The sequence below is a fragment of the Scyliorhinus canicula genome, chromosome 1, assembly GCF_902713615.1.
Source record: "Scyliorhinus canicula chromosome 1, sScyCan1.1, whole genome shotgun sequence".
Classification (NCBI taxonomy): Eukaryota; Metazoa; Chordata; class Chondrichthyes; order Carcharhiniformes; family Scyliorhinidae; genus Scyliorhinus; species Scyliorhinus canicula.
In genome coordinates, this window is record NC_052146.1 from 239,761,703 (window position 1) to 239,785,825 (window position 24,123).

The 24,123-nt window shown below is 45.7% G+C and overlaps 1 protein-coding gene across 4 annotated transcripts in view; it reads left to right on the plus strand.

The window, feature by feature from the left end:
• The window catches only part of LOC119972755 (proteasome activator complex subunit 4-like), a 230,725-nt gene that overhangs the window by 73,682 nt on the left and 132,920 nt on the right, over positions 1-24,123 (plus strand). For all 4 annotated transcript variants that reach the window (XM_038810083.1, XM_038810091.1, XM_038810102.1 and 1 more), the window contains 4 exons: positions 1,523-1,587; positions 4,507-4,657; positions 6,387-6,485; positions 11,150-11,219. In XM_038810083.1, the coding sequence (XP_038666011.1) occupies positions 1,523-1,587; positions 4,507-4,657; positions 6,387-6,485; positions 11,150-11,219 (385 nt within the window). The remainder of the gene's footprint in view (positions 1-1,522; positions 1,588-4,506; positions 4,658-6,386; positions 6,486-11,149; positions 11,220-24,123) is intronic.

Consider the following 24,123-nt stretch of genomic DNA (forward strand, 5'->3'; position numbering starts at 1 on the left):
ATAAGTAGTCTAGCAACACTTCTATCTTTCACACATGGGCTGAATTTTATGTTCCCCCAGATGTGGATTGGTGGTTGGGGGGGGAAGGAGGTGTAAAATTGGGTGCTGTTCCTTGCTGGCCTCCATCATCCCAACTATGCGCACAAGAGAGATGTTGGGCAGCCCAGCTGTCTGAGCAAATTGTGGCCCTTAAGTAACCAGTCTGACCCTGACAATACTCTGACCACCCCCCCCCCCTCCCCCCGAGCTATGGGTCCAGCTCCACCACCAGTCTCCATTGGAGACTGGATGTAGGTCCCACCAATGACCATTGCTCTGGTGGTGCTGCTTGGAACTGCAAATTGTTAACTATTTGATTGGTTAGCAGCTCTTGGAGGTTGGAATTCTCCTCGGATGGGGCGGAAGGTCCTACTGAAGCAAATTAACTACCATGGATTGTCGTACAATGTAATGTTCCACCCTATTATGACCCCCTGAGCTTGTGCCTGGTCAATTCCAGCCCCACGACCCGGACTCGCAGCACAGTTGAAATTAACAAATAATTCTTGGAGAAACACCCAAATACTTTGATCCTTGGCTGCCCAATAACTGCATTCACCAGGTTTGTAAATTTAATACAATTTTTATTCATACAATAATTATAATTAGATATGAAACAAATACAACTGATAACTTACCTAATTCATAACTCCCTCTCTTTAGCTCTTCCCCCCCACCCTCTATGTACACATGTACATGCCCCCACACAGACACAAGACAGACAAACACAGAAGGGAAAAGGGGGGTGCAAAAATAATGATGAAAGTAAAAGGATAAGAATCTTTGTTTTAGATGACTGTCTTCTCGCACACCTTCATTTAGTCCAGGCTTTCGCTTCAAGACTTCTGCTTTCAGCCTGTAATGGTTTTCACTCTATGTTCATTCAGGTTTGAAAATACAGCAGCTGAGCAACTTTACTGGCGAAAGAGACTCATAGCTTCTTCCAGAGCGTCCAGACCCCAACTGTCCTTTCCTTGGTTCTCTAAAAATCATCCCTCTTGGGTAGGACCCAATCATCGCCTGCTGCCGGGCAAGATATAGCCTACTGGCCAATTCATTGGCCACCAGCCACCCAATCAAACCGAGTCTCTTGGATGCCAAAAAGTCTGAATTCTGCTGTTCAAAGCTAGTGTACTATATTGCAACGTTTTGAGTTCTTAATTTCCTCTGCTCGACTTAAATGTTAAACAACCATGGATCAAAAATAAAATAAATGGGAAATAAGGGAATCAACAGGAAGGACCCTTAGAACCCAAAGAATTTCCTTTTGACTGAGATGATTAGTGTCTTGCTCCTGTAAAATTGTAGCCTGGAAAGAGTCATCCCCTTCATGTGAGAAGAAAAATTGATGGAAGATTAGATTGAGAAAAAAAATACTTGCATCCATATTAAGATATAATTCTTGTTGAACTGTTCACACAAAATGTTTTGACTCTTAAATGTTCGTAATTGAAATAACATTGAGAGTATTTTTCTGTTTTAGGTAGAGAGGGAACTTTGCTCAGCCACAGCAGAATTTGAAGATGTTGTCCTTCTGTTTATGGACAGGTATGTTTAAAGGGTTCACGGATCATTATAATAGCAGGTTCACACATTGTAGATGCTGCATAAATTATTTTTAATCAGATTTGTAAGAAAAGATGATTGTTACATTTGCGAACTCATTATTAAAAAGCTGATAAATGTTTAAGAATGACATTGGAGGCCAAACATTTCACCATAAGCAAGTAATCCACATTTGTTCCTGTTTTTGACACCATGGAAATTAATGTGAAGAAAATAGGGGGAACAACATTCAATGATGGAAATTTTTGGAGTTGAACTTTTGCTTTGGGAGACTAATGAAGTGGAGGCAGAATCTCCAAGTTATTCTGTATACAGTTTTGGACGTAGCAGGTTCCAACGACTGGTTGAATGGCACATTTTCATCCAAAGTGCTCCCTCCCCCTGAAGAAAAGTTATCGGCTCATACTCATAACTAATTACAGCATATGGAATAGGAAGCGAATGCACTGTAAACTTTGATTCCATGAAAATGAACTTTTCAAACATGAACCATTTATTGATTGCGATAGGTAATAAATGTGGAATTTTCCTATGGTACACATTAATATTTCAGACGTTGTGACTTCAATGGCTTTATTTTTTAACTGCAAACCACTTTTTCTGAAAGTAATTGAATCACATCAATTATGTAATCATTTATATTTTTCTTTAGTTGCACAGCAATTGTCAAATATGTAATTATTATGGGATAGTTTATTGCTTTTGGAAAGACTGAATTATACTTGACACTGAACCACTGTAATGCATGCTGTTGGTATTTCTTGTGGATCATTGAAGTAGTAGTTTAAAATCAAAGTAGTTGTAATGATTAGGTGATAGACTTCCATTAAAGGCGAAGGAAAGGAAAGCAGCTGGTTTGTAGAATGAATGACCAGTCTGCTGTGTCTCATTTGTCCCCTTATCCTTGTATTGTGGCAAATAAAGTCCCATTTAAACACCGATTTATGTGAAATTATGGTGAACAGTAAGGAAATGGCAGACGTTAAATTGATGATTACAAAATAAGTTAGGTAAGTAACTGTGGACAGAACTCTATTAAAATAAATAAAATTAGGACCTCAAACAGGAGAGTGCCATTCAGCTCACAAATCTATTCTATTAGATCATGGCTAGTCTGTTACCTCAGTGTCTTAAGATCATATCCCCTGATACACATGGGTGAACAAAAACTTGTTGATCTTAATCTTGGTTCTTGGTCAAATGAAATGTCCCACTGCTTTTTGGGTGACGAGTACTCCATATGTTTCCTGCCTTGCATATGAGAAAATGATTCATTTTAACACCTAAAAGGTCTGGTCCTCATTTTAAGATAATGCCTCATTGTTGTGGATTCCCCCACCCCCCCCACAATAAATATTTTTGTGATTTTATCCAATCAAATTCCTTACTTTTTTCCAAATAACGCATTATGATCTCCTCATACTGTCTAAACTGCAGGGAATGTGAAGTTATGCAACCAGTTCTCATTTGTTAAGTTATTTTTTGCTCTACAAATTGCTAAAGGTAACTTTCTGTGATCAATTTGACCGGTAATTAATTATGTGCAAATACTGCAACTTTCATGAAAATCTGAGAGTGGTTAAGGACAAGTTGCTGTTTTCGACAGGTTAATGGCAGAGAGGCACAAATTGGTCAGAAACCTTTGTCACTTCACAGGAAATCCTTTTGGTTGCCATGGTTAGAATCCCTACAATGCAGAAGAAGGCCATTTGGTCCGTCGAATCAGCACCAACCGTCCGAAAGAGCATTCTACTTAAATCTACACCCCAATCTATTCCCATAATCCAGTAACCCCACCTAACCTTCTGAACACTAGGGAAAATTTAACATGGCCAATCCACCTAACCTGCACATCTTTGGAGTGTGGGAGGAAATTGGAGCAACGGGAGGAAACTCGCGCAGCCAAGGGAGAATGTGCAGACAATCACCCAAGTCCGGAATTGAACTCGGGTCTCTGGTGCTGTGAGGCAACAGTGCTAACCACTGTGCTGCCCTGTTGCGCCACCATGCTGTTGTTGAAAGATTATCATGAAATTGACTCTCTTATTTTGGCAAATACTGAGCCGTTGTTTCTGAATTTATCATTTATATAAATTAGCAGTAATAGGGGCCTCAACACTGAAGCACATTCAGTTCTTCCTCAAGTCTGACAAACTCATCCAATGAGTACTCATTGTTTTCTACCCTCCATTCAATTTCTTACACATTTGAATCCCTGCAGGTTTGAGCTTGCCCAATGGCTTTATACAGACTACCTTCTCAAATACTGTTTGGAAACCTAGATCACCCTCTTCACAGGACGTACCGAGTCCAAATGAGTTTGTAACTTTTTCTCAGAAAAGTCAATAAATATGCTGCGACATAATCCCCCCCCCCCCCCCCCCCCCCCCCCCTCCAAGTTTCCCTCTTGGAGCTGTTGACTGTACAGAGAATCAAATTTATCTTGGATTGATTCAGTTGCTTTAAGTGGAATGGAAAGTGGACTAATGGGTATGTAATTTCCTGTAATAAAATTTGGAAATATGCAGCAGGTCTGTCAGCAACTTGGAGACAGAAAACTAGGCCAACAGTTCGGATCAATGACGCTTTGTCAATTTATCCCTAAAGCCAATATACCTCTCCCGTATCCAGTGACTGCCTCCTAATGATAATCACTACCTTGCAAATCACTTTGTCTCTTGCCGTTTAAGGATGAATACCGCCTGTCCCTTGCAGTGTATTTGTTCTTATTGCATGATGTATTTAAGATTTCCAAGTCGGGTATATAACATTTTCATTCAATATAGCTCTGGTTTAACTACTTTTCTGCTGGATAGATTAAAGAAATGAATTTTTTTTAACATAAATATAACGAGACAATTGAATCTCTATATACTTACATTGTTGATTGTTTGGGTTTAGGTGTTTTGCCCTGATTGAAATAAGCACCTTGGAACAAACCAGAGAAGAGACAGAAACTGAGAAGATGACTCATGTGGAAAGCTTGGTGGAACTGGGTCTCTCTTCAACTTTTAGTACCATTCTCACACAGTGCTCCAAAGAGATTTTTCTGGTACATAGATTGCTATCCATTTCTAGTTTCTTACCTGTAAATTTGCTAGAGGGAAATATTGCAGTATGGTTTCTAAAATATTTGTACTTTTACTCGGAGCTCCGTATTTCCTGCTACCATAGAAGTAGGAGATTTTCCCAGAGGCAGCTAAATATCTGGTTACAATATCATTAGACTGCAAAACGTTACAGTTGTAACAGATTTAGTGCGGGATTTATCGACCAGCCCGCCGCGAGTTTTAGGGAGTGGAGGCAGCCCGCCAGCGAGATCAACCAGTCCTGCGTTGCCAACGGGATTTCCCGTTGACTGCACCCCTTGTCGCCGGGGTGGGACTAGAATTTCCCGCCGGCAAGAACAACTGGTAAATCCTTCCCTTAGTTTATGTGAAAAATACAAGTTAGTTCCATGTGATTGAAAATCTGAAGTTTCTTTGTGTATTCATAACACAAGACATTTTAAGAAGTTTGTGTCCTTAAGACCGGAATGCTGGTCCAGACTTGAAGGTTGTTTATTTCAGCAAATTTTAAATCCCACCTGAATGTACTTTAAGATTAGCGAATGTAACGTTGCGGGAGGGGCCCCGCTAATCACGTTTGTATGTTTTGGTCCTGTCCAAAGCTAGAGCATTACTGTAAGGAGGTTTTTAGGGTAATTTCTAAAGTGGTGCACGTGAAACTGGACCTGGACACCCGGGAAGCCATATTCGGGGTGTTGGACCAGCCCGGGTTGGAAACGGGTGTGAGGCAGATGTTGTAGCCTTCGCCTCGTTGATCGCCCGAAGGCGGATCCTGATGGGTTGGAGAACAACCTTTCCACCCTGTGCCCTGCCGTGGCGAGGGTCCTGTTGGAATTCTTGACTCTTGAGAAGGTTATGTTTGAACTGAGGGGAAGGATTGAGGGGTTCTACAATTCATGGGCATTATTCATTATGCACATTCAAGAACTGGATAACATCAAACATTAGTTGGGGGGGATGGGTGGGAGGGTTGTGGGGAGCGGGGGCTGTGTGTTAATGGTGACTATGGGTGATCCCTAATTCGTTTTTGTCATTTATGTGAACATGCGGGCTAATGTTTGGGGTTTGGTGGGAGGATGTTTGGGGTTTGGTGGGAGGATGGGATCATTGTTATTGATATGGGGATTGACATATTTGTTACTGATTATTGTTTATTGTTGGTGGGTGTAAATTTGGGAGAAAATGTGAAAAAGGAGGAGAATAAAAAAAACATTTAAAAAAAAAAAGATTTTTTTTTACTAGCGAAGGAGCTAGTTTGGATATTTGCAGTTGGTCTCGTGTAATGTTTCCTGTAAGTGACTGTACAAGATAAATTAACAGTACCTGACACTGAAATGAATCAGCTGCGCACAACAGAAAAGATTGAGGTGACATTGGTCTCATGTCAATCTCCTGTTTTCTTTGCCTAGGTCATGTTAACTTGGAGCTTTTCTAAATGTCTTGAATGCTATCAAAATAATATAGCATTTATGACTAATAGGTTTAGTTAACTGTAAGTGTAATGCTTGTATGTTCCAATGTATGATGCACCATGCCTGAGCATTTTATGTATCAATCAGTAGGAACACTGGAAATGTAACCGTGCTTGATATTTTATGGTATATTTTCTGGGAAGAGAGGGGTTTAAAAAAAAAAGCTGAAAAAGAGAACTTGCTTAAGCAAAATAAATAACAATAATATGCTGTATTAATTTGTTTCCCATTTTAACTGTAGGTTGCTTTGGACAAAGTATTTAACTTCGCTACAACAAATATTTTTGAAACCCGTATTGCTGGCAGAATGGTGGCAGATATGTGCCGGGCAGCTTCTAAGGTTTGAAACTTCTAGAATTCTTATAATAGATAGGAAACTTCAAAACTGATTTTACATTTTAAATTGTGGTCACATTCATTCATTGTAACATTTAAAAAAAAAAAAATACAATATGGGCAGCACGGTGGAGCAGTGGTTAGCACTTGTGCTTCAGAGCGCTGAGGACCCGGATACGGACCACTGTCTGAGAGTTTGCACATTCTCCCCGTGTCTGCGTGGGTCTCACTCCCACAACCCAAAGATGTGCAAAGTAGGTAGATTGCCCATGCTAAATTGGCCCTTAATTGGAAAAAAGTAATTGGGTACTAATTTATTAAACAAAAATGCAATGCAGGTTGAGCATCATGTATCTAAAATTCCGAAATTCAAAAAGCTCTGAAATCCACACTTTGTTTCCAGCGCCGATGTGACACCATAAGTGGAAAATCCCTCAAGGCTCTGGGAAGGTTCCCGGGCAATACGCAGTTCCCAATGTGCCATAGACGATTATAAACCCTAGGTGGGGCTGGTTTGGCGCCAAAACCTCATCAAAACCAGGCGTTCGTGAATTTAATCACTGTGATTGCGTTGAAAATGTTTTTTTATAAGTACAAAACCTATTTCACCCCTTCGAACATTATATTCTGAAATCCAAAATCTGATATTCACTTGGCCCCTAAGCATTTTGAAAATACTTTATTGAGGCATTTATAATTTTAACATTTTCACATTTTGAACAACAGAGATCCAACACATGCAAAGACCCCACAATAACATCCCCAACTACCCATACATTAGATTCCCTGCCCTTATTCATCACTTCCATGCCCCCCACCTCCAACTGATGGTCAATTTTCCTTGAAGAAGTCAATGAGTGGCTGCTATCTCCAAGCGCACCCCTATACTGAACCCCTTAAGGCAAACTTAATTTTATCTAGGCTAAGAAACCCTGCCATGTCACTGACAAACCCCCGACTTTGGAGCCTCCTCGGCCTCTCAAATCTCCAAGGACCATCCCCCCATGTGCTCAATGAACCCCCGAAGCTCCTTTGCCAAATTTGATACCTTCCCAGACCTAGAACTTGACCGGTCCAGCCTTGGGCTCAGGATCGTTTTGAAATCTCCCCCCATAATCAGTCGATGTGAATCTAGGTCCTGTGAATCTAGGTACGGGATCTTCCCCAGTACCCATCTAACAGGGCGTCCCCCCTCTCCTGCCGATCAACCATAACCTCTCCTAGACCAGTCTGCGGCCCATGTCCCGCTCCTCCCCTGGCCCATCCTCGGGCAACTACCGTCATCAACCCTCCTCCTCCACTTTTGAGAGTCCCCTCCCCGTCAGCAGTATTATCCCCCGCCCAACACCACCCACTCTCACTCCCCCTCCATCTCTTCCCCCCCCCCCTCCCTCCCCACATTGATCTTGAGCTCACCCCCCACTTTGCTTCCATGAACTAGCCTGCCCAGCTAGCCTGGCAGCCCCCGCCCATGGCGCCTAGCATCCTACTCCCCACTGATTTCCCTCCTCTCCCGCTCTTAGTGTAAGCAGTCAAAACAAAGGCAAGAAGTGGAAAAAAAACAATCCCTCCCAAGGTCCGAACGCAGAGACTCATCCCTTAACAAAGAACTGTAAACCAGCCTAACCCCAACAGAACCGAAAAACGGAGAAAAAAATGAAAGAAATCCCTCTTCCCCGAGCAGCTTCTCCAGCATCTTCCCCAGCATCTTCCCAACATACACCACATCCGATCCTTCGATTCCCTCCGGCAAACTCACGATCTGGATGTTCTGCCTCCCAGAATGGTTCTCCAGGTCCTCCACTTTCTTCAGCAGTCGCTTCTGCTGGTCACGCATCAGCCCATCGAGGTGGACTGTTCCTCATGCTCCCTCTCCTGTTCCTCCAACCTCTGTATCGCCTGTCCCTGGGCCGCCAATCTCGTCTCCATGTCTTAATCCACTGCCTTAATTGAGTCCACTGCCCGGGCCAGGTCCTCCACACTTTTCTTCCGCTGTTGGGTGAACCTCCCATTTAGGAAGCTCACCAACTGGTCCATCGACCACTGAGCCGACAGGGCCACACCCTGCCCACCCACCATCTCTGCATGCGTTGTCCACACCACACTCTCCTCAACCAACTGGTTCGCTTTTCCCTGAGCACTTCTGGACCCCAGCTCCATAAACTAGAGGTCGCTCTGTTCTGCTCTCACTTGTACCTTTTTCCTACAAAATCCCTGCGACAAACCGATGTAAAGGCCACAAAAAGACCATCATAAGCGGGAGGGGCGAAATATGCGACCACTCACTCCATGGCCGCCACCGGATGTCCCTTAAGCGTTTTGGATAAGGGATGCTCAACCTGTACTATGCATCAGTTTTTGAATCATAGAGCATTATGTTTGAAGACCAAGCAGGAGGTGATGGGGTGTAAATTTTCCAATCTTGCAAGGATCTATTTAAAGACAGTAATTTAACTCGGAAGCTGAAATAGATAACAGTATTAAAAATGCCACTGGAAATGGACTAATAGTCACAGCTGGACCCCAATTTTTAAAAAAAAAAGTAATTTTATTGGAATTTTCAGCTTTTACAAGAATCGCCTCAAAACAAACAAAAAAGGAGGAATGCAAGCCATAGGTATCAATGTAGAACAGGTACAGCACAAAATAGTAGTTATCGCAAAAATGAGAACAAATAAGACCAGACGAATCAATGACTGAATCCCCAATGTTTTCCATTGACGGATATAGGACTTGTCTGCACCATAACCGGATACAGACAACATCACAGACCTACATCATAACCCGTAGCTTCAAAACAAAATAAGAGAACAATGAAAGCAATATCCCAAGAACCCACAACTAAAGGTGAAATCGACTAACAATCTTAGCGCAAATTAAACTGTTCTCCAGCCCCAGGTCAGAACAGGTAGCCATATTATAACTACAGAATGACTGGGAGAGCACCAGTCACCATCCAGTTTCAATTCTAGCCAAACAAATCCCAGTCCTCAACAGGATAACACATAGTCTACCTGGCCCTGGAAAAGTAAAGGATGCTAAACAAAAAAACCACATTCTCTCTCACTGGGGGACCTTCCTTAAACATAGTAAGGACAGAACTAATCTTACAAATCCAACCCCTCCACCCCTCCTCCTGCTCAGGCTATGCTCGTCTCTTCCCCCACCACTCAAGAATACATTAGTATAAGGGTACTTTGCACAAATCATGAATTCAACATTCAGTTTAACATGATATACGCTTATTAAATCAGGATAACAAGTGGTGCAGGACATCACACCCGAATTATTCACTTTCCTACAAGCAAATAAATTGACAAGCTCAACAAACAACATGTGATCAGGAGTCGGAAGGCCAACCCAACCCCAGGCCTCGGAGACAGGATTAAATAAGGTCTCAATCCACCAAGGGCATTGCTCTCTGTTACAAGAACTTCCTTGTGTGCCTCCAGCACCTCCATTAAAACGCCTCGCAAATCTTGAAATTGGGTTTTGATGGCTTGCACCCCAGAGCCGAGACATTCGGACAGATCAGCATCACTAGCAGCAAGCATCTGCCGGAACACACCACAGCATCAGGGCAGCAAGCCTCCCAAAGCAGCTGTGGCACTAGTGAGAAGGCCCTACCGCAACTCCTTCCCGCCTCCACAAATCAACGGGATTTAAGCATTTGGTCTCAAACCAATGTTTTCCAATCTCAGCTCAGTAAAAAGTTTGTATGCTAAGAAAGATATAAAAGAAATGTGCAAACAGATAATAAACACAGGTTAAAAGACTAGCAGAGCCGGAGCTTGTGAAAACCCAGCCACTCCCATGCTCACATCACGTGACCCCTGCTGGACCCCAATTTTATTGTTGCGTCTGATTTTTAAAATTACTCTCCTGTCATGTTTATTATATTTTACATCTATTACCTGGCTTACTTTGAAGTTCAATTTTGAAAAATTACTTGCCTATTCTTTCTCCTAACTGCCACCCGCTTATCTCCAGAGCCCAATCAGCCTGTTAACAAAGATAAGTCACTGACACGAGCTCAACCATTAGTACAGCTTCATTTTCTGCTTTATGTTGACCGTGCTCAAGTTGTTGCTAAATCCTGATCTTCCTTTGTTGGGTGCCTCGGGTTCACTTCTCTGAAAATGTGACATAATTTCAGCAATAGCAATGAATGCTGCATTTGATCAACATCCACTTTCTTCTAAAAGACCATATAGTATTACTTACTATGAGTGATACCATGGGAAATCAGGACAGGCTGAAGAGCCTTTGCAATTACTGTATTTGGATAAATTGTACAATATTGTAGCAGCTTCCTATTGGACCACCCCCCCCCCCCCCAAAAGATGCACCTGACTTACCCCCGGGGTGGGGTGTGAAGTTGGTGGGTTGCCCCCCCCCCTCCAGATCTTCAAATACACTAGCTATGGGGCAGTAAAACACATCCCGTTATTCCGGTTGCTGAAGTGAGTGTATTTTTGTATTTGTATTTGTATTTTTGAAAGGATTGTGTAAAATGGTCCACCACTATCAGAATACGGTTGAATCATTTATGTTTAGAAGTGCAGCTTCTTGAAGCACTGCACATTTGCCATGAGCTGAATTTTTGCAAAATAAATGTATGTTTTGGTATCTCTGATTATATCGCTTATTTCCTTATTTTGTTTCTAGTGTCGTCCAGCAACTGCCCTGAAGCGATTTGTACCACACTGCTGCAATGTAATAGCTCAACTAACCATCAGTAAGCATTGTACTTTCAATATGAATTGATTACGCTAATCATGAGTTGATAATGAAATTAAACATTTAGCCTGGAGTACTCAAAAACTGTTCATAATAAATTTGTATTCATAAGAATGGATCCGGATAAAGATTGTGATACAAAGATTACAGTGCAAATTGTGGTTCAATTTGACCCAAAGTTCAACATGGAAGATTTATAGAACACAGGCTCTGTTATGTTTGTGGGTGTTTACTTTTAACTTACAGTACAGGATAACCAGGTTGCCACACCGTATATTACTTAACCAGTTGTCGGCGTTTATTGCAGAGGTGTTGCTTGCTCACAGTCTAAAATGGAAAAGAGGGAAATCTCCCACTTCTGGTGATGTCACCATTTAATCATGTGATATACTATATAGGAGGGCATTAGTTACAATATGTAACATCCCTCATGGTGAACAGTAATTATTTGACCAAGTATTGTTATTAAACAATTTATATATGTATACATCCGTATGAGAGTCTTTTAGCCTTGATCTAAACTTCTTGGTTTTGATGCCCGTTCACGGCGATCAACTGTTTTTTTGTTGTCGCTGTGTTATGGTAGAAACGTCAGGCGGTAAGATTAAATGAATGTTGATTTTCCAGAGAAGTAATCCATTTTGTACCGTCAATTTAAGTTCCCGTGTTCGGTATGGTTTGAATTCTGGAATTCCTCCTCTGTTCATTCAGTGGTATACCTTTTAAGATCAAGCCCGTGAACTTCCCTATCACTGGATCTGACCACGTGTGTTTTTGCACTTGAGCTGCAGTGACAGGTACACATTTCACCTGGGAAAAGTACACGTAGTTCACACACAGTTCTCCTGTGATTTGGCTTTCTAGCCGCATTCGTAAACTTATTCGAGCATCGCCATTCGCATGTTGTTCTGATATAATTTTGCGTAATTAATCTTGTAATTATGCGCTGATGAGATGAGGGACCATCTCGAAAAAGACTCGCAGCTAGAAACTGTATTCCTTTGTATGGACCAAAAATTGTTTTCCAAGGCATGTGGTCTGTTAACAAGGTAAAATGTCTTCCATACAAATAGAGATGAAATTGTTTGACTCCAAATATTAAACTCGAGGCTTCTTCTTGCAATTGAGCATAATTCTGTTCAGCGCTTGTCAGCTCTCTCGATCACTCCATTTTTGATCAATTTGTCAAGTTCTGTTTCGACTTTTGGTTTGATCACACCGGGCTCATTGCATGCCTTTAAGCAAAATCGAGTCTTTTATCTCCATTTGACATTATATGAAAGTCAATGAACCTACCTCATAGGGTGATGCATCACGTAAGTTGTATTTTCAACTTGGGGTCGAAATGAACCAAGAATTTGATTTGTTCAGCACATTTTCAACTTTAATATATACCACTTCGCAGTCTTTTGTCCAATCTCATTCTTGGTTCGAACATAATCACGTGTAAAGTGGTTTTAATATGGTAGCAATATTTGGAATAAATCTTCCATAGTAATTGATGAGTCCTAAAAAGACCCTCACCGGTTGGGGAATCGGTGTGGGTGTGGCGCCGATTATTTTGCATCGTGGAACACCACGGATCCTCCGTTGGCGTCAGCACTTAGACGCAGGAACGGAGAATCCAGCCCTGTGACTTTCAAGGTGCTTGAAAGCATCTTCTAAATTATTTAGATGCCCCTGTTCAGTCCTGCCAGTAATTAAAATGTCATCCAAAGAACATTGAACACCATTGAGGCCACTAAGGATTTGGTTCATGGACTTTTGGAATAGGGTTAGTGCAGACTTTATTCCAAACAGTAGGCGCTTGTACCAGAACAGTCTTTTGTGTGTTGCAATAGTTAGAAAAGGTTATGACTTGAGCTGCTACCTTCATCTGGTTGTATGCTTGGGACAAATCTATCTCCCTGAACTGTTATCCACCTGACAATCAGAAAATAGGTCCTCTGTTAATGGTAAGGGATACTGGTTGGCACACAACACTGGGTTAATCGTCATTATAAAGTCATCACAGATTCTTACTGAGCAATCTGGCTTGATAACTGGAGCAATTGGGGTTGTCCAATCCCTTGTCGTTGCACTCTCGATCGCTTCATCTTTGATCAATTTTTCATGTTCTGCTTTGACTTTTGGCTTGATCGCACAAGGCGCAGTTCTTGCCTTTAAGCATTTAGGGATGTTATCAGGTTTTATCTTAAGGTGTGCCTCAACTCCAATCGTTTCCCCAAAAATGTTTTCAAATACCTTCTTGTACTTTTCTAAGAGTTTCTGTAATGTGGTCTTCTAATCAAACAATTGGTTCACAGCTTGCCAATTTAGTTTTGTTTCGTGCAGCCATGCTCTTCCAAAAAATGCATTAAAATACCCTTTTCCCACATGTAATGGCAATTTTTCAGATTGACCATTCGCTTCAATTCTCATCAAGATATAACCATTCACTGTAGGTTCTCAAGATTATACCAAATGGTTTTAATGGTACGCTCTTGAGCTTTGTTTTTTCTTAGAGATAAGAGATGCAGCTGTTCCTGTATCTACTTCCATTTTAATTTTGTTCCCATTTAGTTTTGGATAGACCTAAAATCTCAGTGTATCACCTTGCATTGATAATAGACCAAGTTTTAGTTCTTCATTGACATCCTGTCGTCCTGGGAATTTTCATTGTCTTTGGTCATTCTGTAAATTCATTTTGTGGATTTGGGCGTGTCCTTGTTTTTAATCCATCTTTGAGGTTTAAGGTATTTGCCTAGCCCAGCACGCCTTTGTTATGTGACCTTTCTTGCTGCAGTTATGACATTTGCTATCTCGGCACCAAGACTTCTATGGAGAATGCCCTACCTGGGCACACCTGCGGCATGCTTGCATGTTGAGAGATTATTTCCCAGAATTCATCTTGTTTATTTTGACACCAGCTCCAATTTGGGAAGCTTCTTTCGCTGCAATGCCATAGACACTACTATTTCAACAGCAAGTTTGAGTGTTAGAGAGCTTTCTGTCAGCAGTCATTTCTGGATTGTCTAATTTCTCAATCCGCATGCAAGTCTGTCTCGAAGCATGTCCTCAAGGGTCGATCCAAACTCCCAATTCTTGACTAGGTTCCTTAGTACTGCTACAAATTGTGGAATATTTTAACCCTCTTCTTGACCAAGTTGATAAAATCTGAATTTCTCTGCTATGATTAATGGTTTGGGAGAGAAGTGTTCTTCAAGCAAGAAAGTTGTTACTTCAATTTTATCCAGTATCCTGTTTGCAGCAAGGTAATACTGAAATTTCTCATCAAAGGGATTCCATGATTCCGCATTCTCGTTGAATTGTTTCATAGCACCACCTTTTCCTGACATCACAATTACCAGTTCTTGTAGTACTTTATTTAATGTTTCCTCCCATCTAATTTCTTTCCCTTCCAATTTAATTTGTACTATTTCTTTTGTTACTTTAAAGAAAAAAAAAATTCTTGGTTGGGAACACCAATTTGATTTACAATCAAGTTTTCAGATGTAATTCTGCTTAATCTTGGTTACTATCACTGTATTTTTCCTTTCTGGGCAGTTGCTTCCCAAACACAGGTCTCTCTTTTCCAAGGATCTGATGCTGCAGCTCGCCACGTGCAACAGTACGCAGCTGGAAGAACTCACTACCTTCGATAAATAACTAGGTTTTTTTACAGCCTACCTCCTTATTTCTTGGCTTTCTCTGTTTGTTTTCCAGGAGGTTTTTCTTTCTTTAGCCCATCTATTATGCAAATTGACCAACACGATAGTCAACATTCTGCTTGAAAAACATTTCTCTCTTCCCATCACTGACTTTCGGAGCACTCCCAGGTTGCAATTGCAGAGAAAATATTTAAGAATGGTGTTATAGGCCAGGGTTCAGAAAAGCTCCAAAGTTTATCATAGTGTTTACCTGACCTACAACTGTTTATCGATTTTGGTTACGATGAGCACGTGGGCCTGCCTTTCACGTGTTATTCAACAGAGGCCTTAAGCACTTTTAATCAAAAACGAGCTTTATTCTACAAATTTAGTTAACATTTTTATAAACACACACAGTAAGCATTTTTATCAACTATAGACATAAATATCCCACACAGCGACAGTAATCTATGTATCACCCTTAATAAATTGCCCACTTTAACTGTTCCAATTTAATAACCAGATTCCATAAACCGGAAACACCTTTTCAAAGGTGTGGCCCAACACCGGGCACTCTTACTATCTTTTTTTTTTTTTTAAATAATTTTTATTGAAAGAGTTTTTCCATACAGACATTTACCCCTACTAATTTTTAAATTATTTACAACACAATCCCTCTAGGCAAATGTCCCTCCCTCGCCCGCCCTCTCGCGCGCACCAGTCCTCCCCCCCCCCCCCCCCCCCCCCCCCCCCCCCAGGCAACCTTAACAAACAAGGCAGCCTACAGTTTCAGACATGAGCAGCGAGCAGACTTGCCCGCGTTACAGTCGTGCATGTCCCCCCACGACCCTTGCTGCCCCCCCCCCCCGGGTTGCTGCTGCCACGACCCCGAACGTCTATCTCTGATCTAAAAAGTCAAGGAAAGGTTGCCACCGCCTGGCGAATCCCTGTACCGACCCTCTCAGGGCAAATTTGATCCTTTCTAGCTGAATATAGCTAGCCATATCGTTAATCCAAGTTTCAACGCTTGGAGGCCTCGCGTCCTTCCATTGAATTAATATCCTTCGTCGAGCCACTAGGGACGCAAAGGCCAGTATTCCGGCCTCCCTAGCCTCCTGTACCCCCGGTTCTACCCCGACCCCAAAGATCGCAAGCCCCCATCCTGGTTTGACCCTGGACCCCACCACCTTCGACACCGTCCTTGCCACCCCCTTCCAGAACCCTTCCAGCACCGGACATGCCCAGAACATATGCACATGGTTCGCTGGGCTTCCCAGACATCTGACACACCTGTCCTCACCCCCAAAGAACCGGCTCATCCTTGTCCCCGTCATGTGAGCTCTATGCAGCACCTTAAATTGAATGAGGCTCAGTCTCGCACACGAGGAGGAAGAGTTGACCTTCTCCAGTGCATCCGCCCACGTCCCGTCTTCTATCTGCTCTCCCAGCTCCCCTTCCCACTTGGCTTTCAGCTCCTCCCCTGATGCTGCTTCCGCCTCCTGCATTATCTTGTAGATGTCTGATATCTTCCCCCCTCCGACCCAGACCCCCGAGAGCACCCTATCACTCGCCCCCTTACTGGGGAGCAGGGGAAACCCCTCCACCTGCCGCCTAGCAAATGCCTTCACTTGTAAATATCTGAACATGTTTCCCGGGGGGAGCTCAAACTTCTCCTCCAGCCCTCCCAGGCTCGCAAACCTCCCCTCTATAAACAGGTCCTTCAGCTGCCGTATGCCCACCCTGTACCAGCTCTGAAATCCCCCGTCGATGTTCCCCGGGATGAATCTATGGTTCCCTCTTATTGGCGCCGCCAACAGACCTCCCATTTCCCCCCTATGTCGCCTCCACTGCCCCCATATCTTGAGGGTGGCCGCCACCACCGGGCTCGTGGTGTACCTCGTGGGGGGGAGCGGCCATGGTGCCGTTACTAGGGCCCCCAGGCTTGTGTTGCCACAGGACGCCCTCTCCATTCGTTTCCAAGCTGCCCCCTCCCCTTCCATCATCCACTTGCGCACCATTGACACATTTGCCGCCCAGTAGTACCCCGAGAGATTGGGCAGTGCCAGCCCTCCACTGTCCCTACTCCGCTCCAAAAAGACCCTCCTCACCCTTGGGGTGCCATGCGCCCACACGTAGCTCATGATGCTACTCGTCACCTTTTTGAAGAAGGCCCTAGGGAGGAAGATGGGCAAGCACTGAAATAAAAACAAGAACCTTGGGAGGACCGTCATTTTGATTGACTGCACCCTCCCCGCCAGCGACAACGGTACCATGTCCCACCTCTTAAATTCCTCCTCCATCTGTTCCACCAGCCTGGAAAAGTTCAACTTGTGGAGGGTCCCCCAGTTCCTTGCCACCTGCACCCCTAAGTACCTAAAGCTCTTTCCTGCTCGCTTGAAGGGGAGTCTCCCAATACCCTCTCCCTGGTCCCCCGGGTGTATCACAAAAACCTCGCTTTTGCCCAAATTTAGTTTGTACCCCGAAAAGTCCCCAAACTCTGCTAATAGTTCCATTATCTCCGGCATTCCCCCTTCTGGGTCTGCCACGTACAGCAGTAGATCATCCGCATACAGCGATACTCGATGTTCCTCCCCTACCCTAGTCAGTCCTCTCCACCCCCCTGAACCCCTCAGTGCCATCGCCAACGGTTCAATCGCCAGTGCGAAAAGTAGGGGGGATAGGGGACATCCCTGCCTGGTCCCTCGGTGGAGCCCGAAATACTCCGACCTCCTCCCGTTTGTCACTACACTCGCCGTCGGGGCCGAGTAGAGCAACTTCACCCACTTAATAAACCCTTCCCCAAACCCAAACCGTTCCAACGTCTCCCACAGGTACTCCCACTCCACCCTATCGAATGCCTTCTCCGCGTCCAGCGCTACCACTATCTCAGCCTCCCCCTCCACTGCCGGCATCATAATTACATTCAGCAATCTCCGCACGTTCGTGTTGAGCTGCCGCCCCTTCACGAACCCCGTCTGGTCCTCATGGATTACCCCTGGCACACAATCCTCTATTCTAGCTGCCAGGATCTTTGCCAGCAACTTGGCATCCACGTTCAGAAGCGAGATAGGCCTGTAGGACCCGCACTGCACGGGGTCTTTATCCCGCTTCAATATCAGGGAGATCAGAGCCTGCGACATTGTCGGGGGCAGAACCCCCCCCTCTCGCGCCTCATTAAAGGCTCGTACCAGTACCGGTCCCACCAAGTCCACATTTTTCTTATAGAATTCCACCGGGAACCCATCTGGCCCCGGCGCCTTCCCCGCTTGCATCTGACCTATTCCCTTGACTTGCTCCTCTAGCCCTATTGGCGCCCCCAGCCCTTCTACCAGCCCCTCCTGGACCCTTGGGAACCTCAATTTGTTTAGGAAGTCCTCCATTCCCCCTCTCCTCGTCGGCGGCTCAGACCGATACAACTCCTTGTAAAAATCCCTGAAGACCCCGTTCACTTCTTGCCCCTTCTGCACTACCTTCCCGCCCCTCTCCTTCACTCCCCCAATCTCCCTAGCCGCATCTCGTTTGCGAAGCTGGTGTGCCAGCATCCTGCTCGCCTTTTCCCCATACTCATAGACCGCGCCCTGTGCCCTTCTCCACTGCGTCTCTGCCTTCCTGGTGGTCAGCAGGTCGAACTTGACCTGCAGGCTGCGCCGTTCTCCCAGCAGCCCCTCCTCTGGTGCCTCCGCATATCTCCTATCCACTTCCAATAGCTCCCCCACCAGCCTCTCCCTCTCCTGCCTCTCCTTTCTTTCTCTGTGCGCCCTTATGGAGATCAGCTCTCCCCTGATCACTGCCTTCAGGGCCTCCCAGACCATCCCCACCTGCACCTCACCCGTGTCATTCAAGTCCAGATAGCTCTCAATGCTCTTCCGGACCCTTTTACACACCTCGTCGTCCGCTAACAGCCCCACATCCAGCCGCCACAGCGGGCGCTGGTCCCGCGCCTCCCCCATTTCCACATCCACCCAATGCGGTGCATGATCAGAGATCGCAATGGCCGAGTACTCAGCTTCCCGTACCCTCGGGATCAGCCCCCTGCTCAACACGAAGAAATCGATTCTGGAGTACACTCTATGGACGTGGGAGAAAAAGGAATACTCCCTCGCCCTCGGCCTACCAAACCTCCATGGGTCTACTCCTCCCATCTGCTCCATGTACCCCCTCAGCACTTCTGCCGCTGCCGGCCTCCTATTGGTCCTTGAGCTCGATCTGTCTAGCCCGGGGTCCAGCACTGTGTTAAAGTCCCCCCCCATGATCAAGCCCCCTGCCTCCAGTCCCGGAATGAGGCCCAATAGGCGCCTCATAAAACCCGCGTCATCCCAGTTCGGGGCATATACGTTGACCATCACCACTTTCTCCCCCTGCAGCTTACCCTTCACCATCACATACCTACCCTCCTTATCCGCCACCACCTCCTCCGCCACGAACGACACCCTCTTTCCCACCAGAATCGCCACCCCCCCGGTTCTTTGCGTCCAATCCAGAGTGGAACACCTGTCCCACCCACCCCCTTCTCAGGCGAACCTGGTCCACTACCTTCAAATGGGTCTCCTGTAACATTGCTACATCAGCCTTCAGTCCCTTCAGGTGTGAGAATACCCTTGATCTCTTGACCGGCCCATTCAACCCCCTCACGTTCCAAGTGATCAGCCGGGTCGCGGGACGACCCGCCCCCTTCCCCTGCCGATTAGCCATGTCCTGTTCCCTGCTCGCCCCGGGTCGACCCTCCCCTTCTGACCCGCTCCCCATGGCGATGTCCCCCTCCCCCCACCTCTCCAGTCCTCCACTTCCCGTTTCTGGTCTTTTCAGCAGCAACCCGGTGTCCCTCCCTAACCCCCCTCCCCCCCCCCCCCAGGCTAGGACCCCTCCTAGCCGCGATGTACCCTCCATCGTACTCCCGTAAGTCAGCTGGTTCACGCTGACCCGGCTGCTCCTGCCACACTCCGACTCCCCCCGGCTCGGGGGGGGGGGGGCCTCCCCCCCCTTGCCACTCCTCCCTGGCCCCGCTCCAGCGCGGGAAAGGTCGCCATTGCTAGCCACGCCCCGCACTCCTCCCCTCCCCCCTCCTCTGCCCCGCGCGCGGGAAAACAGAGGAAAGCCCGCGCTTTCGCCCTGCCACACCCCACCCCGCCATCTTCAGCTCCACCCCCGTCCCCGTCCATGCCTGTAAAAGAACCCCCCCTAGGGGCCCATATCCCCGATCTGCTCTCCCCCCCCCGTCCCACCTCCCCAACTTAACATTATAAATAACAGATAAATAACAAATAACAATGTACTTAACAGTCGCCCTCTACCAAACAGCATAAATAACCATGAATAACCACAATAACAATAACTAAGGGAAGTTGGCAAAGGGGGAAAAAACATCAGAAGAAAAACCACAGCAAGAGTTCAAAATCCAAACAGAGAATTCAGCTGAAAGTACCCGAGCGGCTACGGCCGCCAAGTATCCCCTGGGTCTAATTCGAGTCCAGTTTCTCTTCCTGTACAAAGGCCCACGCCTCCTCTGGGGACTCAAAATAGTGGTGTTGGTTCCTGTAGGTGACCCACAAGCGTGCTGGCTGCAGCATTCCGAACCTGATCCGTTTTGCATGTAGCACCGCCTTCGTCCGGTTGTACCGGGCCCGCCGCTTTGCCACCTCCGCACTCCAGTCCTGGTAGACCCTCACCGTCGAATTCTCCCACTTGCTGCTCCTTTCCCTCTTGGCCCACTCCAGCACTCTCTCACTGTCGCTGAGTCGCTGGAACCGCACCAGCACCGCCCTCGGGGGCTCATTTGCTCTTGGCCTCCTAGCCATGACCCTGTAGACCTCTTCCAGCTCCAGGGGCGAGGGGACGGCCCCTGCCCCCATCAGGGAGCTCAGCATTTCTGCTACATATCCCGGGAGGTCTGACCCCTCCAGGCCTTCTGCCAGGCCCAGGATCCTCAGGTTCTTCCGCCTCATTCGGGTATCCAGCTCCTCAAAACGGCTCTGCCATTTCAGGTGGAGTGCCTCGTGCACCTCTACCTTTCCCACGAGGACCGTGGCCTCCTCCTCCCTCACAGTCATCTCCTGTTGCAGCTCCCGAATCGACGCCTCTTGGGTCGCCTGGGCTCCCATCAGCCTGGTGGTCGTCGCATTCATTGACTCCAAGAGCTCCATTTTCAGCTCCGTAAAGAAGCGCAGGAGAGCGGCCTGCTGCTCCTCCGCCCATTTCCTCCATTCCTCGGGTGCGCCACCGGCCGCCATTTTGGTCTTCTTCCCCCGCTTTTTTTTGGGAGCTGCTGTTGCTTTCTTTACCACCCCACTCCGGGTACCGACCATAAAGTTGGTCTGGTTCTCTTCAGGGAGCCTTCCCCCACCGGGATTTGTCCTTACAGCGCCGTTGGGGCCCTCCAATCGGCCCGAAAACACCTTTGTAGCAGGAGCAGCCAAACGTGCGACTTAGCTGGTCATAGCCGCAACCGGAAGATTTCACTCTTACTATCTTTAAGACTTGGTATGGTATACTTGTTTCCTGTACAAAACAGCAGGTTTGAATTCCTTCCAAAAAACAGTTATCACTTTTAAGTTATCAAGTAATCTGGAAACAGCTTTTAAACTGAAGACAGGGAGACACATCTTTCCAACCTGTGCAATACAAAACCAGGTCAAACTCAAAGCGAGAGTAAAATTCAGAGCCACAGCCAGCTCCCAACTCAAAAAACGAAAGTTTAAAAACTCAGAGCCACAACCCAGCTCCACCCACACTATATCATCACTGAAGCCATGTGATAAGACAAGAACATTTCTTAAAGGGACACTCCCACGACAATGGTCCGAAGTGCTTTATATCGCTTCTAAAATTAATATATACTCGGGAGGCTAAAAACCCATTTCCGACGGCCAGTTTCACTGCACATTTATGGATGGCGGAGTGCTCTCCCGAGAACCAATCTTTGCCTTAGTGTCCAGGCCTGAGTGTTTTTTTTTTGTGACTATTTCACTGGAAAAACATCCTTGTCACTAGCTTTTTTTAAATACTATTACGTTTGTGGGGGTTTACCTTTACTTACAGTACAGACAAAGGAAAACTAGGTTGTCACACCGTAGGTTACTTCCCCAGTTTCCAAAGATTATTGTAGAGTTGTTGCTTGCTTACAGTCAAAAATGGAAGAGAGGGAAATCTCCCAAGTGCCTCTTATGATATCACCATGTAATCGTGTGGCATACTATACAGAAGGGCATTGGTTACAATACATAACAGGTTCCCACAGAGTTAGGGGGAAAAATTGATGTGTGCAGGCATCTGCAGTATCTATGATAATTCATGTCCTCAGTTCTATCCCATTGAATATTATTGTTCCAATATTAATTGCAACCTACATAGCTCTAGGAAATCCAGTCATGCTGGTAAGTCCATTTTCTGAACATTTCAGTTCACACTGGAGCCAGAATAATCCTTAAATTGTATTATTAAAGTACTTCAATTTCAGGCAGGATATAATTTCCGGAACCTTATACTAAAACTTAACATGAACAATTCCTGATTGTGTTGCCTTCCCTTTTACTTCTCATTTTTGGTTCTATTTAATAAGGCCATAAGACATCGGGGCAGAATTAGGCCACTCGGCCCATCGAATCTGCTCTGTCATTCAATCATGGCTGATATTTTCTCATCCCCATTCTCTTGCCTTCTCCCCATAACTCCTGATCCCCTTATTAATCAAGAAACTATCTATCTCTGTCTTAAAGACACTCCGTGATTTGGCCTCCACAGCCTTCTGTGGCAGAGAGTCCAACAGATTCACCACCATCTGGCTGAAGAAATTCCTCTTCATCTCTTAAAGGATTGTCCCTTTAGTCTGAGATTGTCTCCTCTGGTTCTAGTTTTTTCCTACAAGTGTGAACATCCTCTCCACGTCCACTCTATCCAGGCCCTGCAGTACCCTGTAAATTTCCAATTTTAGTTTGTAAATTGTTATTTCTGAATGTGTTTTAATTTTCTGAAACTTTTTTGACATTTGTATGTGTCTGTTTCCATTGCCCATGCAGCCTTTCGCATCACTAAAAACTGTAACTGTTCAAGTAGATACATACCCCTTCAGGTTTAAATGTCAAGTGCTGAAATTGGTAAATGTTGCAACTAGAATAGACTCTGTGAAAGGACACTGTAAGCCAATTGGCTCAACTTTACAATTTTCTAAATGCTTGAGGATTTCAATTGATTCTCAGTAGTTTGTTCATTCTAACAGTGAGCCTTCATTGCTCCAAACTGGGCCTGCTTGACTAAAAATGGATCGGTTTCTGAGGTCATTAAAGATTGACTTAGTCATTGCATTGTCCAAGCAACCAGGTCAAGCATTTTTGAACACGTTATCAGGTGCTTGAACACTCATTAAGACATCATCTTGGCAATAGAAAAAGATCAAATAAGCAGGAGATAACAGAATAAAATATCAACTGTGTCCTTTAAAAATATAATTAATTGAGACTTCCGGTGACGGCGGGTGGGAGGCAGCCGCGCAATGGAGGCTGAAAAGGACGTAAGAAGGCCCAGGGAGGAGAAATGTCCAAGTTTGGGACAAAAACGGCCGTGAAAAAGGGGGTTTACGGAAGCCGCCGGGGAGTGAAAAGGTCAGCGCAGGAACTGTAAGGAAAGCGGGGGCTGGAGCACCAGGGGAGGCCGCGTCGCTCACAGCAGAAGAAATGAACACGGTGATGGCTGTGGAACTTGAAAAACAGTTCACAAAACACATGGAAGCGATGAAGAAGGAGATGGGGATGGTATTGAAAGTGCTGGTGGAGGAGGCGATTGCCCCGGTGAGGGCGGCGGTATCAAGCACAGCGGCGGAGGTGCGGGAGCAAGGTGAGGCGCTGAAGGAAGTGGAAGAGGCGTTATCGCAGCACAGTGATCAAGTCGCCTCGATAGGGAAGGAGTTGCGGAGGGTGATAGAGACCAACAAGGGTCTGCAAGCCAAAATGGAAGACCTGGAAAACAGATCCAAACGACAGAATCTGCGGATTATGGGTCTGCCCGAAGGACTGAAAGGCCCGAGGCCGCCGGAGTATTTTGTCTCTATGTTGGCGAAGCTATTGGTGGAGGGGGACGATCCCTCTCGATATGAACTGGATCGGGCTCGTCGGTCGTGGAGGCATATAGCAAAGGCAAGTGAGCCACCAACTCTGTGTTTCCATAGATACAGTGTGAAGGAGAAAGTCCTGGGCTGGGCAAAGCAGAAGCGGGTGGTGCAGTGGGCTGGAGCTGGTATACGCACATACCAGGACTTTATGGTGGAGCTGGCGAGGAGGCGGG